General features: G+C 36.4%; 1 protein-coding gene across 1 annotated transcript in view; it reads left to right on the top strand.

Moving 5' to 3' along the window:
• MFSD14B (major facilitator superfamily domain containing 14B) overlaps positions 1 to 21,008 on the top strand; it is a 106,410-nt gene that overhangs the window by 41,363 nt on the left and 44,039 nt on the right. The window contains exons 4-5 of the mRNA XM_036741637.1: positions 11,413 to 11,540; positions 13,372 to 13,486. Of these exons, the coding sequence (XP_036597532.1) occupies positions 11,413 to 11,540; positions 13,372 to 13,486 (243 nt within the window). The remainder of the gene's footprint in view (positions 1 to 11,412; positions 11,541 to 13,371; positions 13,487 to 21,008) is intronic.

Genomic DNA, 21,008 nt, shown 5'->3' on the forward strand with positions numbered 1-21,008 from the left:
TATCTCAAATCTCAGCCAACTGTAATTCAGTCTTTCACATGACTGCTCAGACTGTTTCCTTGTATGCTCCTGGACCAAGAGAGCTTCCCCCTCTATGTGATTTTCTCTCCCAAGGATTCATCTGCTTTCAGCCTCAGACAAATTTCCTTTCTTGACTGTTATGATTTAACAGTTGCCTATTTCCCATAGTTGCTCCCTTTCTGAGGATTGTTTAAATTAAATTAAGCTAAATTGTATAAGATTGATAGGACATATTGCCTCATAGTGAATTTATATCTAGTAGTAATGTTTATGGTGTTTGCGAGCAAAAATTGCACATTAGTCCCTTGGCCAGGAAAATTATCCTGTGGTAAAATCAAATTGAATTTTCATTATGTTGACTTACAGTGTCTTTTCTAGGCACTAAAGATTGAGGTTTGCATATGTTGTAGTTTTAAATTCCTTTTCTTCCCCTACATGATAGACTGTTATCTGTTGTGAGAACTGTAAATTTTCCTAAGAGCAAAATTTTTCAGTTTAATTTGAGAAAAGAAAGTGAAAAGTTTGCTGTAAAACACTGTAATGAGCCAAAAAGAGAAAACTCTGCCTGAAAAAAAAAAAGTTCAGATTTCGAACAGTTTGACAATTCGTGTGCCTTATGACTTAATGTGAGGGAATAAGAGATTGTGGTTTGTTTCACTTTCTATAGAAATGAAACTTTTGAGCAAGTGGTGATTGACATTTTGTTTTTCCTGTTCCCTAGGATTGCTACTCATCTTTCAAATTCATTCATAAAATTTATACTTGTGTTGGAAGAAAGAGTAGATGGAATGGAAAAATATTTATTAGGTGCCATGTGCAGAGCATTGATCTAAGCACATGTAGGGATATGAATAGAAGTTTTCGACCATCTCTATTCTTCAGGAGCTCACTTTCTAATTGGAGGAGACAACATGCCAGTATTACTCTTAGCCTAATGGTTGGATTTTTTTTTAATAATTTTTCAAAGCTTTTCTTTTTTTTTTTTTAATTAAGATTTTTATTTTTAGTTTACAACATTCAGTTCCGCATGATTTTGAGTTCCAGATTTTCTTCCTCCTCCTCCTCTCTCCCTCCCCGAGACAGCATGGAACCCAATATGTCTTCTACATATAACTTTGCATTAAACTTATTTACACAATAGTCAAGTTGTAGAGACGAATTATGACCGATGGAATGAATCATGAGAAAGAAAAAACAAAAACACAAGAGAAAAAAAAACAAAAGAAGAAAAAAGGAGAGCAAATAGTTTGCCTCAATCTGCATTCAGACTCCATAGTTCTTTCTCTGGATATAGATAGCTCTCTCCCTCATGAGTCCTTTGGAGTTGTCTTTGAACCTTGTATTGCTGAGAAGAGCCAAGTCTATCAAGGTTAGTCATCACAGAATCCATCTATCTGTGGTTGTATATAATGTTCTCCTACTTCTGCTCTGCTCACTCAGCATTACATCGTGTAGGTTTTTCCAGGTTATTATGAAGTCTATATCTTCCTCATTTCTTATAGCACAATAGTATTCCATTACATTCATCCACCACAACTTGTTCAGCCATTCCACAATTGATGGGCATCCCCTTGATTTCCAATTCTTTGCTACTACAAAAAGAGCCACTATAAATATTTTTATACATATGGGTCCTTTTCCCACTTGTGTGATCTCTTTGGGATATAGCCATAGAAGTGGTATTGCTGGGTCAAAGGGTATGAACATTTTTATAGCCTTTTGGGCATAGTTCCAAATTGCTCTCCAGAATGGTTGGATCAGTTCACAACTCCACCAGCAATGTAACAGTGTTCCAGTTTTCCCACATCCCCTCCAGCATTTATCATTTTCTTGTTTTGTCATTTTAGCCAATCTGACAGGAGACATGGGGTACCTAAGAGTTGTTTTGATTTGCATTTCTCTAATCAGTAGTGATCTAGAACATTTTTTCATATGCCTATCTTTAATTTCTTCCTCTGAAAACTACCTGTTCATATCATTTGACCATTTCTCAATTGGGGAATGACTTGTATTCCTATAAATTTGGCTCAGTTCCCTGTATATTTTAGAGATGAGGCCATTATCAGAGACACTAGTTGTAAAGATTTTCTCCCAATTTTCTGCTAATGTTTGTTGCATTGGCTTTTTTTATACAAAACTTTTCAATTTAACATAATCAAATTTATCCATTTTGCATTTTGTGATGCTCTCTATCTCTTGTGTCATAAATTCTTTCCTTTCCCATAAATCTGTTAGGTAAACTATTCCTTGCTCTCCCAAATTGCTTATAGTATCAGCCTTGATTCCCAAGTCATGAACCCATTTTGACTTTATTTTAGTATATGGTATAAGATATTGGTCTGTGCCCAGTATCTGCCCTACCATTTTCCAGTTTTCTCAGCAGTTTTTGTGAAATAGTGAATTCTTAGCCCAGAAGCTGGATTCTTTGGGTTTATCAAAGAGTAGATTGCTATAGTTGTTGACTACTGTGTATTGTGTACCTAGCCTATTCCACTGATCCACCACTCTGTTTCTTAGCTAGTACCAAGTAGTTTTGATGACTGCTGCTTTACGGTACAGTTTAATATCTGGTATGGCTAGGACACATTCCCTAGCATTTCTTTTCGTTAATTCCCTAGATATTTTAGACCTCTTGTTCTTCCAGATGAATTTTGTTATTATTTTATCCAGCTCTGTAAAAGAATTTTTTGGTCATTCAATTGGTATGGCTCTGAATAAGTAAATTAATTTAGGCAAAATTGTCATTTTTATTGTGTTAGCTCGGCCTAATCATGAGCAACTGATATTTTTCCATTTATTTAGATGGGACTTTATTAGTGTGCAAAGTGTTTCATAATTATGTTCATATAGGCCCTGGGTTTGTCTTGGCAGGTAGACTCCCAAATATTTTATAGTGTCTACAGTAACTTTGAATGGAATTTCTCTTTCTATCTCTTGCTGTTGGGCTTTGTTAGTAATATATAGGAATGCTGAGGATTTATGTGGGTTTATTTTATATCCTGCAACTTTGGTGTTTGTGGGTTGAGAAGTCTGGTAACTGCCACAGCTCACTGATTCAGGGCACTAGGGATTGTTCCCCCCGGCTCCTGGTCTGGTTGGTTCTGCTGCCGCCCACGCTGAGCTCCCCTCTGCTCCCCTCCACTCCCAGCTCTGTGCACAATAGACCTCACTCAGCGACCATCCAGGTTGTCCTGGACTGAAGCCCTTCCTCCTTCTGCTATTTTGTGGGTTCTGCAGTTCTAAAATTTGGTCACAGCCATTTTTTATAGGTTTTTGGAGGGACCTGGCAGGGAGCTCACGCAAGTCCCTGCTTTCTGGCCACCGTCCTCTTCTTTCTGTTTTTTAATCAAACTGACCAAGAGTATATCAATTTTATTGTTTTTTTTTTTTCATAAAACCAGCTCTTCTTTTTATTTATTAATTTAATAGTTTTCTTGATTTCAATTTTATTAATCTCTCCTTTGATCTTCAGTATTTCTAATTTGGTATTTAATTGGGGATTTTCAATTTGTTCTTTTTCTTGCTTTTTCAGTTGCATGTCCAAATCATTGATCTCCTTTTTCTCTATTTTATTCATGTAAGCATTTAGAGATATAAAACTTCCCCTAAGAACTGCTTTTGCTGCATCCCATAAGTTTTGGTGTGTTGTCTCATTATTGTCATTCTTTTGAATGAAGTTATTAATTGTTTCTCTGATTTGTTATTTGGCCCACTCATTCCTTAGAATTAGATTGTTTAGTTTCCAATTAATTTTAGTCTATTTTTCCATGGTTCTTTGTTACAAATAATTTTTATTGTATCATGATCCAAAAAAGATGCTTTGAGTACTTCTGCCTTTCTGCTCTGAATTGTGAGTTTTTATGCCCTAGTACATGGTCAGTTTTTGAGTATGTGCCATGTACCGCTGAGAAAAAAGTATATTCCTTTTTATCCCCATTCAGTTTTCTCCGGAGGTATATCATATCTGCCTTTTCTAAAATTCTGTTCACCTCCTTAACTTCTTTCTTGTTTATTTTGAGGTTAGATTTGTCAAGGTCAGAGAGGGGGGAGGTTGGGTCCCCCCATTATTATAGTTTTTCTGTCTATTTCTTCCTGTAACTCCCTTAACCTCTCCTCTAAGAATTTGCATGCTATATACCACTTGGTGCATATATGTTAAATAATGACATTGCTTCGTTGTTTCTGGTGCCTTTTAGCAAGACATAGTGCCCTTCCTTGTCTCTTTTAATTAGATCTATCTTTACTTTTGCTTTGTCTGAGATTAAGATTGCTACCCCTCCTTTTTTTAACTTTAGCTGAAGCACAATACATTCTACTCCAGCCTTTTACCTTTACCCTGTGTGTATCCTCCTGTTTCAAATGTGTTTCTTGTAAACAGCATGTTGTTGGATTATGGTTTTTAATCCATTCTGCCATCCATTTCCATTTTATGGGAGAGTTTATCCCATTCACATTCACAGTTATGATTATTCTATGTGTCTTTTTCTCCATCCTATTTCCCTCCTGTTTATGCTTTTATTTCTTTCTTCCACTCCTGAACAGAGTTTTGCTTTTGTCCGCTGCCTTCCTCAGTTTACCCTCCCTCTTGATTCCTCTCCCTTATCTTACCTTTTTCCCCTTGCTACTTCTTCCCTCCCTTTTGACCACCCCCTCCCTTTTCTTTCCCCTTTTCTCTCCTACTGCCTATAGGACAAGTTTGATTTCTGTACTTATCAGTGTATGTTATTCCCTTCTTGAACCAAATCTGATGTTAGTAAAGCTCAAATACTGCTCTTCTCCCTCTCTTCTTTCCCTCTACTATAATATGTTTTTGTGCCTCTTCATGTGATGTAATTTACCCTTTTCTACTACCTCCTTACCTCTTCTACCATAACCATCTCTTTATATATCTTAATTATTTTTTTATCATTGTATTGGTTATTTTATACTGATACCCACAATCTATGAATATCCCTTTCAGTTGTCATAATATCTATACTATTCTCAAGATTGACGTATATAAAACCTATATAAAGCAAAATAATCCTATATAAGCATGTAACTAATTAGTCTTATTGATTAACTAGGGGTCCCCCCCACCTTTACCTTTTCATGTCTCTCTTGTGTTTTGTATTAGGTAGGAGATCAAATTTTCCATTGAGCTCTGGCCTTTTCGTCAGGAAGGTCTGGAATTTCCTTATTTCATTGAATGTCCATCTCCTTGCCTGGAAAATTATGCTCAATATTGCTTTCGATGACAATCTTACCCTCTGGTTCTAGGACTTCTGGGCAATTTTCCTTAAGGATTTTGTGGAAGATACTGTCCAGGCTCTTTTTTTCATCATGGCTTTTGGGTAGACCAATAATTCCTAGATTGTCTCTCCTAGATTTATTTTCCAGGTCAGTTGTTTTCCAGATATTTCACGTTTTCTTCTATTTTTTCATTCTTTAGATTTTGTTTGACAGATTTTTGATGTCTTATAGACTCATTAGCTTCTACTTGCTCGATTCTAATTTTTTTTTTTAAATTTTTTGCAGTGGAGAAGGCAGAGCAATTGGGGTTAAGTGACTTGTTCCAAAGTCACATAGCTAGTAAATGTGTCAAGTGTCTGAGGCCGAATTTGAACTCAGGTCCTCCTGACTCCAGGGCCAGTGCTCTACTCACTGCGCCACCTAGCTGCCCCTCAATTCTAATTTTTAATGTATTGTTTTCTTCCTTAAGTTTCTCTATCTCCTTTTCCATTTGGTTGATTTTACTTTTCAGTGAGACATTTTCTCCATTTATATTCTGATTCTCTTTAACCATTTCGCCAATTTTACTTTTTAAAGGTTTGTTTTCATCTGTGAAGTTTTTTTCCATTTTTTCTTTTATCTCCCTAATTTGGTTTTTAAAGTTCTCCTTAATACTCCATGGGAATATTCTCTGGGTTTATTCAAGGGAGGGATGAGAGCCATATTACCTGGACATCATGGCTCCCGGAAGTTCAAGAAGGCGGGTTTCAAACTTTTAGACTGTGGGCTGCAGGCCTCCAGGCTAGCTGCTCCCACAGGTAGAGTTTCTGGTCTGGTGTCTTCCATAGCTCTGATAGACTCCCATCCTGGGCTGAGAGGCCTGGGGCTCGATCATGGCCATAGTCAGTACTTCAGCTCTGGGCCTGTTCCTGCTCTGGCGTTTTGCTCACCCAGCGAACTCCCAGACTGGCACACTGGCTGGATTCCTCCGCTCTTCCCGGTTGGTTTGGTCTGGTGCCCTTCCGCGTGCCTGGTGCTCCTACACCTCTTAGTCCACTAGTGGCTTCTCTCTCAAATCTGCTCAGATTCACTTTTTTAGACGTATCTGACAGAATTTGTGAGAGAGCTCCAATAATTCCTTCCTTTCACAGTGCCGTCTTGGCTCCGCCCCAATGGTTGGATTTTAAAGTAGATGACCAGAATATGTATTTGCTAACCTCCTCCTCCCATCTCCCCGTCTTCCTGGTAGTCCTTTAAGACACAGTGAGCTCAGTGAACTCTGTCCTGTGAAATGGAAAATGTTAAGAGGCCATGTTGGCTACTAGGCTGACAATTCTCTCCAGGTTAAGCACCTTTTGTACATCTTAGTCCTGGGAATAAGTTAATTCTCTCTCTAAGAATTCCTTAGGAAAATTCTTTGTCTTTGACTGATAGAAATCCCTTAAGAGTAACTTGTGGTGTTTGGTACACAAGGATCATTTGGGAACCATATTGTGATGCTTCATTGTATCTGTTCCCTTTTGCTCATTGTCTCTAGTGGAGAGGGAGCCTAGAATGAGGACTCTACTTTTCTCAAACTTTTGTAATTTTTGGAGCCATGTTATCATTATATATCCTAAGTAGAGACAAACTTTTCTTCTGATTGTAATAGTTTGACCAGTGATCGTTGGAACAACTTTGATTGAAGTCACCGCTGCTTCTTCCCCTGTGTCTTTGCGTTTCCTTTGTTTTCTTCCTGTCTTTCTTTCATAGTAACTTCTCAGGTCATCATGACTTTGAAATGTAGCATAAATCCATCTGGGCTTCTTATCGTTTCCATTCATACAACCCAGATGGGGAACTACTATTTATCTTGATTTTTACTTAGTACATATACATCCCACTGTTTTTTCCTTTTTCACCCTTTCTTTGCACCCTTTTCCCCCTCTCCCCTACTGTATACCCTCTCTCTTTTTCCATAGTATATTTAAATACTTTTTCTTGTTGGTACATAGTAAACACTTAATAAATGCTTATTATTTCTGCTTGATTTATATTGAAAGGGTAAATGTTCTTAGATTTTGACATACAAATATCTTTAGATATCACTTTTACTGTAAACGAATTGTATTTTTCAGTCTTTGTATGTTTTGGAGATTAAAATAGATCTATCTAGGGGCAGTAGGTGGCACAGTGAGTAGAGCACTGGCCCTGGAGTCAGGAGCACCTGAGTTCAAATCTGCCCTCAGACACTTGATACACTAGCTGTGTGACCTTGGGAAAGTCACTTAACCCCAATTGCCTTGCCTTCCCCCCCCTCCAAAAAAAATAAAGAAAAATAAAGTAGATATATTTAGTTTCACAAACTTTAATAATTGTTTTGTTCAATCAAAAATATGAGAGATCTGGAATTAATCTTTTTTAAAATTTCAAAATAGTTATGCTGCCTTTAAGATAATACTTGAATTGTAGGGCTAATGGCACAAAATGGTTTCTTTTGGATAATTCCACTTTTCATAGAAGAATATTTCTGAAAAAAATATTGATTTGACTTCGGTGTAGTTTTGAACTCGATTAATATTTCTTTTTTTGCCCATGCTTGTAGAGTTGACTTTGAAGGAGACTTTGGGAAGTGTGGAAGAGAGAATCAACCACTTAACAAAATCTAGTAGAAAAGACTTAGATCATAGTCATACTTGATACTTTGGTATCATCTTGACCAGACCCTCTTTTTTTTTTTTTAACCATTGAGGAAACTGAGGCCCAGAGATTTGAAGTCGACTTGTTTGTTCAGAGTTATATAGCTATGTTGGAGTAGAGCCTCAATGCAGACTCAGGTTTTCTGATTTCTAAACTATAGCTTCTTCCATTCCATTATGTTTTTTTCCCTTCATGTGAGATTAAGGTATGCATGAGAAGAGAACCTTTGTCAAAAAGACATGAGAGTTTCAGGAGAGTCAAGTTTCGCAAAGAGCCTGACAGCTAGATTGCATTATAGCACATTCTTTCTTGTTTAGTAGAAAGAACACTGGATTTGGAGTCCAGTTCTGCTGCTTAGTTGTGAAATTTTGGGCAAACTACTTAATTTCGTTGGGTCTTAGTTTCATTATCTAGATATCAAATGAGTTGAACTAAATGTTTGTTATGGATGTTTCCATATCTGTGATTGTCAAATCATAGAAGGAGTTAATTTTAAAAATTTGTTCTCAACCTGACAAACACTAAACAAAACGAGCATTTCCATGCACACTGGAAGGAGGGATTGTAAGTGTCCCCCATGTAGATCTTGATTCCTCCTCCCCTCCCCCCCAAGTACAGATAAATTCGTCAAGGAATCATTAAAGCTCCCTGCTTGTCTGTGATTTCTTCAGACCTTCCTAATGTTCTCTTCTCATTTTGGGATGGGTGGGAGAATGCAACCCCTGTCCCCTTTTCGCTCCTACATTTCTCTCTTTCCATCCCACATTGAAAATGAAGTAACAAACATGCCTAGTTAAGCAAAGCAGATTCCTACATTGTCCACATCCAAAACCATAACTGACCTTATCACCTTTCCGTCAGGAGGCGAATAGCATGCTTTGTCCTTAGTACTTTGGAATTGTGGACTTTCGATTGATCATATTTCTTAAGTTTTTTAAAGTTTTTTTTTATCTTAAAATCATAATATTTGTGTCCTCACTTTTTAAAAATCACACTCCATTGATTGTTTTTCCATGACTTCAGTCTTTTTACTGGTACTCTTCTTATCACCTCCCTGTACTACTACAATAGCCCCCTAAAGGTCTTGCCACCTTTCAGATCTTCCCTCTCTAATATCTTCTTTGTATCACTGCCAGAATATTTAGCGTAATTTTATTTTTAAAAAATGTTGATGCCTTTTTTTTCCTTTTATATAAGTCACTTTCCAGTGGATCCTCTTCCTTCTTCCCATAGTTGCCTCTCTATACCAAAAACAAAAGAAGAATAATTAGGTACAGTACAATACAATACACATTTATTAAGCTCTTTTGATGCCTCAGGGACAGTGCTAAGTACCAGGGATATAAATTGGGGGGGGGAGAACCAGACAACCCCTGCCCTCAAGAAACTTCCAGTCTAATGGAGGAAGACAGCACACAAAAGAAAACTGAAGGGGGGAGTACGGGGGGCGGTGCAGAGGGTAGAGCAGCAGAGAGGGAGAGGGAGATTGTTGAAGCTGGTGGAAAAACAGATCCAGGCACTGGCCGTGTCTGACAGTCTGTACCTCCCCCTGCACCCTTAGTTCTCTCATCTCTTTTCTGGGAGGAGAGATAGTTCACCATCAGCCCTCTGAAGTCAGGATTGATAACTGCATTGATCAGAGGTCTGATGTTTTATTTTTTTCTGTTCACATTATTGTTTAAGTTATTCTCCTGGTTCTGCTTTCTTCCCTCTGCCTCATTTTATACACATCCCCGTAGTTTTTTGGAATTCTTTGTAATTGTTGTTTTTTACAGCGTAATCATATTCTAGTACATTCACTTACCACAATATTTTTTACCCATTTGCCAATTCCTGGTATTCTCTCTTTCCCTTAGTTTTTCGCTCCCTCAAAATGGTGCTTTTATAAGGATTTTTATATATGGGAACTTTCTATCTGTCTTTGATCTTTTTGGGCTTTGTGCCTTAGTGGTATCATCAGGTCAAAGAGTGTATGTATATACACGTACGTACACACTTATACGTATCACACACACACACACACACACACGCACACACACGCGTGCTTTTCAGTGAGTATTCTAAATTCTAGTTGGATGAATTCGTTGTTCTGGCAGCAGTGCATTAATGTGATTGTCTTCCTACAGACCCTCTTGCAGTTATCATATTTGTATTAACTTCACCCGGGAGTGGGGAACTTGCCCTTTGACTGAATCTAAAACTTGGACTTGGTCAAAAGGCCACACCCGAGGACTTAGAAGGCCACATGTGGCCAGGTTCCTCATCCTTCTTCACCTATCGGATAGGAGAAATGTGAGATCTCAGAATTATTTTAATTTACATCTTTTATTAGTAATTTGTAGCATTCTTGTACATGCTTATTAGTAGCTTGTACTTTTGAAAACTGTGTTTATATCTTTTGATTAACCATCTATTGTGGAATGAGTCTTGTCATTCCCTCATCAATATTTTTATCATTGCTATATTGTTATTGATACACTTATCAATTCCCTTTTTATCTTTATCAGAGATGCTTAATGTGAAAAATTTTTCCTCTCCCCTTTAATAGCTGCTCTTTTAGGTATATTGACAGAATACTGTTCACTACAGAAAGATCTGGAGGTGTCTAGTCTTCTACTCAAAAATCTTTAATGACTCCCTATTGCCTACCAAATTAAATTCAAACTCCTTGACTTTGTTATTCAAGGCCCTCCCCAGTCTGGTATATTACCCCCCTCCAAGTGCTTTATACTTTATACTTAATACTTTATACTTTATACTTAATGTCTGTCCCTGAACATTCTATCATTTTCCGTTTTTGCAATCTTGCTTACTTTGTTCCCTGGACTGCTAATGACTTCCTTTATTATTTTACCTGTTGAATTTTTATCCAGACTTGAAAAGCCAACTCAAATGCCACCTCTTATCTGAAAGCCTTCCCTGACCCCCAGGGGTAAAGATTTTTCCTTTCAAACTTTACTTAGTACTTTTTTATATTTCTCTGATGCACTTAACATATAATATTTTGTGTTATGATTATCCATGTGTTGGTCTTATCTCTCTGTCAGACTGTAGGCTCCATGTGGTCATGGAACCTTTTTTTTTTAAAACTTTTTTAAACTTTTAAACTGTCTCCCCTAGAGCCCGACGTGGCATTTACCCTAACTGAGCTAAATCTTAATTGAATTATTCTTCTTAGGCTTCTCAAAAACTGTCAAAAGACAAAGCCTTGATGTGTCTTAAGGCCTCTTAGTGTGGTCAGTTGTATGTATATTGCATCTCTGTTCCCGGTCTCTTTTGAAAACCGCTCTATGCCTGCCCTTTTCCCTTTCCATTGATATTTGCTTAAAACAGTTTCTAAGTGAAGTATGAAGAAAGGTTCCAGGGGCTTATACTTCAAATGATTTTGAGTTAGGGACCCACAAACTTAAAACTCAAAATAAAAGATTTTAAATGATATTAGATTCAAAGTACAAATATTATGTATGCACTCACTTTTTGTTTCTTTCCTCTTTTTTGTAGGGACTGTTATCCTTTCTGAGTGCCCCCCTTATAGGTGCTCTGTCTGATGTGTGGGGAAGAAAACCTTTTCTTCTCGTTACAGTTTTCTTCACATGTTTCCCAATTCCATTAATGAGAATAAGCCCATGGTAAGTAATACTGCCTGTCTCAGGTGGCTTGAATGACCTTTTTGGGTTCTTTGGAGACTGAATATAATTAAGAAATGATCATAGATTTAGAATTTTAAGAGACTTTAAAGACTGTCCAGTCCAATCCCTTTATTTAACAGATGAGGAAACTGAGGCTTGTGGAGGTTAAGTGACATATCTAATACTACACATTTGTAAGTGTTACAAGGCAGGCTATTTCATCCAGATTGTGATTAAAGTCCTACTCACATTTTTGTGCTGTTGGGATCTTGGATCAAATGAGATCTTAGCACAGTGCCTGGTTCATAGTAAGCACCATCTACAGGTTACTTGTTATTATTAATTATTATAAGCAGTGTGCATACAGCTTGTGAGATTCTTGTTTTTAGAGAGTCAAAATGAATACTTAAAAAATTTTTAAATAACTCCTGTGACACCGATGCTATTTCTGTTTTAAAAAGCTCCTTCAGTTTTTGTAGTTGTTTGCAGCAGATACTCAGTTTTTTTTCTTTGTGAAAAGAGACTCGTGTTTTGCACATTACAAATCTCATGCTGATGAAATCACAAAATCACAGATCCTTTTTATAAATCTCATGCCAGTATTTAAGTGCTTAAATGTACTTTGTAGCCAAAGAGCACCATTTTAATTTAAAACATTCTCTGGAGCAATCTACCTAGACAGATTTTTCCGTAAGATGTTCATGGCAACATCTAAAGCTTCATTTTAGATAACATGGAAAATTTTAGTGTTAATAGCAAGCTCTTTCTGAACTTTATTTTTCTTTTAAACTGTTCTGCCATGAACTTCTCTTTGAGTCAAAGATTTTATATTTTAGGCAAATAGAGTTAGAACTATTATGGATGTTTTTGTCTGTGAGCAAAGATTTCTTCCCATTTGGGCCATCAGGTAATGTGTACTTTTTAACTTTTATCTCTTCTTACCAAAGATGTATAGTTCTGAATCAGGAGGTCTAGACCTGTGATTGCAGCTGTGTGGTGCAGTGATTAAGACAAGCAGTGGACCTGGAGCCAGGAAGACTTGGGTTCAGATTCAGCCTCAGACACTACTAGCTTTGTGATCCTGTCAAGTTACTCCCTGAGCCTCAGTTCTGCCATCTATGAAATGGGAGTAATAATAGCACCTACTTCCCAAGTTTGTTGTTAGGATAAAAATGAGATAATAATTTGTAAACCATAATAAGCTGTATAAATCCTAGATATCATCATCATCATCGTTATTTTACCCAATTTATACCTTGAACATAAGGATAATAAATTTGTAGTTAGTTCTTGTCACTTGTAATTTTATATCTGTCTGCTTTGGTATACTTTTTTTTCCTATTTAATGGAAGCACCATAATGGACACATCTATCCAGTAGGCATCTAGATTTTGATAAATTAATGCTTTTAAGAATTTTTGCTCTGAAAAATGGTTTGAATATAAATTTGCTCCTTGTGGGAAGAAATAATTTATATTTTAAACTATAATAAGATTACTAACCTCTATTAATTGTCAATCTGAGTTTTAATAACTTTCTTTGCAGTTTATCAAGAAAATAATTTCATTTTTATGAGTGAGGAATGTTGTTTATGCCCTAGAGGAAGAGAGCTACTAAAATTTTTATTTCCGTTAACTAAGTAAATGATGTCATATCACAATCAGTTGAAAAAAGAATTTGTGAATCTTAATTATGGAAATCATAACCAAAGACATATTTATAAATGCATGTACATCTATTTTCTTTTTGTTATAAAATAATATGGGAAGGTTAGGGTTTTACATTGTTTGCAAGGCAGTCTTTATTTTTAACATAATATTTTTCTTTATAGGTGGTACTTTGCTATGATTTCTGTCTCCGGAGTTTTTTCAGTTACCTTCTCTGTAATATTTGCATATGTAGCTGATATTACTCAAGAGCATGAGAGAAGTACTGCCTATGGCTTGGTAAGATATCATATGGACCTTTTGTTTTGTAATCAATAAATTACCTTGTAGGTGGTACTGAAAATCAACACAACCCTAATTTAAAAGTTGTGAGTCAATATTAATTGAAGAATTCACTACAAAGGAGATTGTTAGAGTGCTAAGAGAATTCTTGCCGAAAAAATGAGGAGCCAGTCAATGTTACAAAGTTGGAACCTTCCATTCTTTGTTCATTCTGTTTTAGAGTATAAAAAGCTGATTTGGGGGCAGGTCATAAGGAAATTTTTAAAGAAAACCTGTGAAGGAACCTTTTTTCTTTTACGAAGGAAAAGAGTGAGTTGTGAACTTAGTTATGTTGTCCTAGAACAGACAAGGATAATCAGCTGTAGGGTAGAGGGAAAAGTGGTAGACTTGTAAGTTAGTAGATTTGGGGCTGAAGCCCTGGCTTGCTGTCTTTTTTACTTTGAGCAAATCAGTCTCACCTATAAAATTGGGTAATGAATGGACTGTCTCACAGGGTTGTTGTTACCTTAAAGTGCTGTTGAAATATACATCATGATAATGACAATTGTCATGGTGGTGGTAGTAATCACGATGAAGAAAATTTTATAAACTATCCTTTCTTGGTTAGAATAGGAAATGATAATTTTTCATTTATACCTCTTTAAATTCCGTCAGTGTGAATGACTTTTCTATATAAGGTTATATTATGAAATTAGCAGCTAATTTGAAACTGTGTATTATAGATTGAAATTATATTGCAAAGATAACAAGCACATAGTAGATGATGATTAGAATTCAAAAAGATTTTGGCCAATTAGAACTTGAGGACGAATCTAGTATGGTCTGATTTAATATAGATATACACATATGGTGTTATAAATAATCATCTTAGACTTAAATTTTAAAAATCAGCTTTACAGAAGACTGCTATTTTGGCTAAAAAAGATAGAGGGGTTTTAGTGGATTCCATATTAGTCAACAACGTGCTCAAGAAAGCTCAATCAGTCAGTCAGCATTTATTAAGTGTCTAGTGTATGCCTAGGCTAGAGCCAGAAAAGTATAGTGTTCTACTGACTCTGCTCTTGACAAACCGTATTAGGAATATTTTGTTCAGTAACATACGCCAGATTTTAAGAAGGACATTGATTAGATAGAGAACATTCAGGGCAAGGCAACCAGGATGATGAAGAGTTTGAAAGTATGTCATGAGGATCACTTGGAGGAACTAGGGATGTTTAGCATGGAAAAGTTATCGGGAACTTGATAACTCTTTTTGAGTATTTGGCAGGCTACTGGACGGAAGAGGGATTTGCCTTGATAGGCATGATGTATAGAGCAAAGGTTCTTCACCTTTTTTGGTGTACTGGACCCATTTGGCAGTCTGGTGAAGCCCATGACCCCTTCTCAACAATGCTTTTTAAATCTATAAAATAAGATACATAAGATTTCAAGGGAAACCAGTTGTATTGAAATACAGTTATTAAATTTTTTTTTTAAGTTCATTGACTCAGGGCTTGAACTTCTACCCTAGAAGGCAGAAGTAGGACCAATGGGTGGAAGTTTCAGATAGGTAGATTTGGCCTTTCTAACAATTTGAACTGATGAAAAGTAGAATGAACTGCCCAGGAGTTTATTAAGTGAAGGCTGGGTAAGTTATTATTGAGTATGTTGTAGGAAGTGTTCTTTTTGTTGGAGTAGATAGCCTCTCAGGTCTGTGAGACCTGTGAACTCTGAAATTTAAAGAATTCAGATATTAAGATCCAGGCCTTGAACTATCATTTTGTTAAACCTTGCTCAGCATGTCTGTTGTCTCCTGATATGAGTCTAGCTTAGTTTCTTTTTTTTACTAGCATAGTGAGAAACATTGGTTTTGCTGCATTTTGTTCTTAAGTAGTTAGTTATATGTTATAACACAAAAACCTTATTCATGAATAAACAGATTTAAAAATCACAAGCACATGATTTCCCATTAAGCAAAATACTTTTGTTATTAATTCAGAGGATGAATTACTGCACCCAGCACTTTATTAGGTTCTTTTCTCAGTCCCATTCACTGACTCTGAGATCTTGATTAATGACTTGACCTTTTGGTGCTTTTGTTTCCGGTCTTATAAATGGTAATAAGAATGTTTACTACTTGTGTATACTGCTGGGGAATGTGAGGATTGAAAGGTCATTTGTCCCTTACTTTATTGAGACAGAGTAATGAATTCTTGCCTGATGTTTTAGGAGCATCATGAGCCCTGTTAAATAAAGGCATATTAAATATGAATGCCAAAAAGTATGGCCATTATCCTGCCAAACATTTGCCTTGTAGAAAATGTTCTATTGCAGCATCTGGGAATTGGGTATCCATACATAAAGCCAGTTGTTAATGTAGCATGTTCAGAAATTTAGGTGCAGTAAGCTAATCCTCTCAAGATTACTTTTCATCAGATAACAGGAATATCAGGGCTTCGTGATTGTTGAGCTAGAATTAACTATAGTTAATCTCAAAGATTCACATTAAGGAGGGAATTTTATATATCTATATATTTAAAGCTAAATTTTTTTATGTCCTCATTATAGTGATTTTTTTTGAGATTTGATATATTTTTATGGTCTGTCTCAAAACAGATGAGGGAAATATCTAGAAACATATACATACATATACACATATACATATATATATATATATACATATATATGAAAGAACATATGCTTGCACATTTTAATGTTCCATATAGATTTATGGTAATAACCATCTGGAAGAAAGCCATCAACCTAGAAGTAAATGGGAAAAGAACTTTGAGGAAAATAGCTTTTGGCAAAGCTCAGGAGAGTAAATTAAGATGTGGAGACACAGAGAGGAATTTAGGAATTGTGAGTAAACTTAAATGTGATCATTTGGTTTTTCCTTAGGTTAACCTCAGGATAGGAGATTAGAAAGGGTAGAGAGTGTCTATGAGTGAAAATATTCATAGATAAAACTTAGTGTAGATATAAACAGCCTCATTCCTCTATAGTCCTAAAAAGCAGCCATTACAGTATGCTCCAGAATTATTGTTCATAATGAAGACCCTGTACATGGGAAAACAGGCAGGGATAGGGAGAGAGGAAAGTAAGGTTTAAGAGAAAGCATTTGGTTGGGGAAGGAATAGACACAGGCAAAAGAAACGTCACTTGTAGAGGTTAGATCTTAAATTAGTGATTAAAAAGAACTAAAGAAAGGTGTAAGAATCAGTATTTGTGATTAGATGAAGAAAAGGGTTGTGGAATGGGAGCACACCACTTCAGGTATAGGGTGCTTATGTCCATCACTCTTTTTTTCCATCTTCTTTGCAAAGAGAGTGGTGGAAGAGAAAAAAGAAGTATTAAAGGTACAATGGAGACAAATACATTTAACCCTAACTATGACTGTGAATAGGATGCACTCACCCATAAAACAGAAGAGGGCAGCAGAATGGATTTAAAAAAAAAATATCCAGAATATAAAAACGTTTTGCTTACTGAAAACATACTTTTAAAGATTTATGCAGTTAAAACTAGAGGCTGGAACAGAATTTATCATGTCTAAGACTAGCTGAAAAAAAGCAGGGATAACAGTCATCTGTCAGAGACAATAGTAAAACTAGACATGGTCAAAAGAGCTAAGCAAAGAAAATACATTATTGGGGGCAGCTAGGTGGTGCAGTGAGTAGAGCATCGGCCCTGGAGTCAGGAGGACCTGAGTTCAAATGCGGCCTCAGACACTTGACACACTTAATAGCTGTGTGACCTTGGGCAAGTCACTTAACCCCAGTTACCCTGCCCTCCCCCTCCAAAAGAAAATACATTATGCTCAAAGCGTCATAGAAAATGAAATAATATCAGTATTTAATATATGTATCTAATGACAAAATATCTACTCAAAGAAAAGTTAGTTAATTTGTAGAGAGAAATAGATGACAAATCTATAATGGTTGAGTACCTCAGTGGTTGGAGACCTGGAGAAATATATATTTATAGATATATATTTAGATATAGAAACAGGAAAGAAGTTAAGGATCTTAATAGAATTTTAGAAAAAGGGTAGATTTCTGGGAATAGAAAGAAATATACATTCTGTGCTGTATATAGGATCTTTACAAAGATTGAATATGCTAGGGCATAAAAAAACCCTCATAAACAAATACAGAAAAGCAGAAATATTAAACAAAACCTTTATTTCCTTGAAACACAATCAAATTATACTCAGTAAAAGGCATTTTAAAAAGAGGATTCCAGCTTGAATGAGGACTAAATTTAATCCTAAAGAACCTGGTGGATCAGAGAATAGACCATAGAAATAAAAGATAATTTCATCAAAGAAAATTACAAAATTGAAAGAATTTTGGGGATGCAGCCAAAGAAGTACTTAGGGAAAATGATTTCTTTGAACACTTTCATCAGAAAGGGGGAGAAAGGACTAATCAGTGAAGGCAAGCAACTTAAAAAACAAATTAGAAAGTCTACATTCAGAAAAACCCAATTGAAGAAAATAGCAGTTTTTAAAACAAAATTGAAAAAATTCCTAATGAAATAAGACCAAAAGGTGTTTCTTTGGAGGGGAGGGAGCAGGGGAGAAATTTAATAAAATAGATAAAACTATTCACTAATCCGATTCTTTTTTTTTTTTAATTTAATTTATTTATTTAACATATTTAGTTTTCAGCATTGGTTTTCACAAGAGTTTGAATTACAAATTTTCTCCCCATTTCTACCCTCCCCCCCACTCCGAGATGGCGTATATTCTGGTTGCCCTGTTCCCCAGTCAGCCATCCCTTCTGTCACCCCACTCCCCTCCCATCCCCTTTTCTCTTCCCCTCTTATAGGGCAAGCTAAATTTCTACTCCCCATTGCCCGTGTATCTTATTTTCTAGTTGCATGCAAAAAACTTTTTTTGTTTGTTTTTGAACGTCTGTTTTTAAAAACTTTGAGTTCCAAATTCTCCTTCCTCCTCCCTTCCTACCCACCCTCCCCAAGAAGTCAAGCAATTCAACATAGGCCACATGTGTATCATTATGTATAACCCTTCCACAATACTCATGTTGTGAAAGACTATATTTTGCTCCTTCCCAACCCATCCCCCTTTATTGAATTTTCTCCCTTGACCCTGTCCCCTTTTGAAAGTGTTTGTTTTTGATTACCTCCACCCCCACCCGCCCTCCCCTCCATCATCCCCCCCTTTTTTTATCTTCTTCCCTCTTCTTTCCTATGGGGTAAGATACCCAATTGGATATGTATGGTATTCTCTCCTCAGGCCCAATCTTATGAGAGCAAGATTCACTCATTCCCCCCTCACCTGCCCTCTCCCCTCCTCCCACAGAACTGCTTCCTCTTTCCACCTTTATGTGAGATACTCCACCCCATTCTGTCTCTCCCTATCTCCCTCTCTCAATATGTTCCTCTCTCATCCCTTAATTTGATTTTATTTCTTTTAGATATCTTCCCTTCATCTTCAACTCACCCTGTGTCCTCTCTCTCTCTCTCTCTCTCCATATATATATATATATATATATATATATATATACACACACACACACACACACACACACACACACACACACACACATAGATATACATACATACACATTCACATATATATATATATATATATATATATACATGAACATATATACATATATGCATATTCCCTTCAGCTACCCTAATACCGAGGTCTCATGAATCATACAAATCATCTTTCCATGTAGTAATGTAAACAAAACAGTTCAACTTTAGTAAGTCCCTTGCAATTTCTTTTTCTTGTTCTTTTTCTTTTCTTTTTTTAATTTAAATTTATTTATTTAACATTTAGTTTTCAGCATTGATTGTTCACAACAGTTTGAATTACAAATTTTCTCCCCATTTCTACCCTCCCCTCCCACTCCAAGATGGCATATATTCTGGTTGCCCTGTTCCCCAGTCAGCCCTCCCCTCTATCACCCTCCTCCCCTCTCATCCCCTTTTCCCTTCCTTTATTGTAGGGCAAGATAAATTTCTACACCCCATTGCCTGTGTATCTTATTTTTTAGTTGCATGCAAAACCTTTTTTTGTTTTTGAATATCTGTTTTTAAAACTTTGAGTTCCAAATTCTCTCCCCTCTTCCCTTCCCACCCACCCTCCCTAAGAAGTCAAGCAATTCAACCTAGGCCACATGTGTATCATTATGTACAACCCTTCCACAATACTCATGTTGTGAAAGACTAACTACATTTTGCTCCTTCCCAACCCATCCCGCTTTACTGAATCTTCTCCCTTGACCTTGTCCCCTTTTGAAAGTATTTGTTTTGATTACCTCCACCCCCATCTGCCCTCCCCTCCATCATCCCCCCCCTTTTATTTTTTTTTTATCTTCCTCCCTCTTCTTTCCTGTGGGGTAAGATACCCAACTGAGTATGTATGGTATTCCCTCCTCAGGCCAAATCTGATGAGAGCAAGGTTCACTCATTCCCCCCTCACCTGCCCTCTCCCCTCCTCCCACAGAACTGTTTCCTCTTGCCACCTTTATGTGAGATACTCCATCCCATTCTACCTCTCCCTATCTCATACATACATATACACATAGATATATACATACATACACATTCACTTATATCTATACATAAACATATATATATATATGCATATTCCCTTCAGCTACCCTAATACTGAGGTCTCATGAATCATACATGTCATCTTTCCCTGTAGGAATGTAAACAAAACAATTCAACTTTAGTAAGTCCCTTGCAATTTCTGTTTCTTGATTACCTTTTCATGGTTCTCTTGATTCTTGTGTTTGAAAGTCAAATTTTCTATTCAGTTCTGGTCTTTTCACTGAGAAAGCTTGAAAGTCCTCTATTTTATTGAAAGTCCATATTTTGCCTTGGAGAATGATACTCAGTTTTGCTGGGTAGGTGATTCTTGGTTTTAATCCTAGCTCCATTGACCTCCAGAATATTGTATTCCAAGCCCTTCGATCTCTTAATGTAGAAGCTGCCAGGTCTTGGGTTATTCTGATTGTGTTTCCACAATACTCAAATTGTTTCTTTCTGGCTGCTTGCGTTATTTTCTCCTTGGTCTGGGAGCTCTGGAATTTGGCAACAATATTCCTAGGAGATTTCTTTTTGGGATTTATTTGAGGAGGTGATCTGTGGATTCTTTCAATTTCTATTTTGCCCTGTGGCTCCAGAATATCAGGGCAGTTCTCCTTGATAATTTCTTGAAAGATGATAACTAGGCTCTTTTTTTCATCATGGCTTTCAGGTAGTGCAATAATTTTTAAATTCTCTCTCCTGGATCTATTTTCCAGGTCAGTTGTTTTTCCAAGGAGATATTTCACATTATCTTCCATTTTTTCATTCCTTTGGTTCTGTTTTATAATATCTTGATTTCTCATCAAGTCACTAGCTTCCACTTGCTCCAATCTAATTTTTAAAGTAGTATTTTCTTCAGTGGTCTTTTGGACCTCCTTTTCCATTTGGCTAATTCTGCCTTTCAAGGCATTCTTCTCCTCATTGGCTTTTTGGAGCTCTTTTGCCATTTGAGTTAGTCTATTTCTTA

This window comes from Trichosurus vulpecula, chromosome 1 (genome assembly GCF_011100635.1).
Source record: "Trichosurus vulpecula isolate mTriVul1 chromosome 1, mTriVul1.pri, whole genome shotgun sequence".
NCBI classification, from domain to species: Eukaryota; Metazoa; Chordata; class Mammalia; order Diprotodontia; family Phalangeridae; genus Trichosurus; species Trichosurus vulpecula.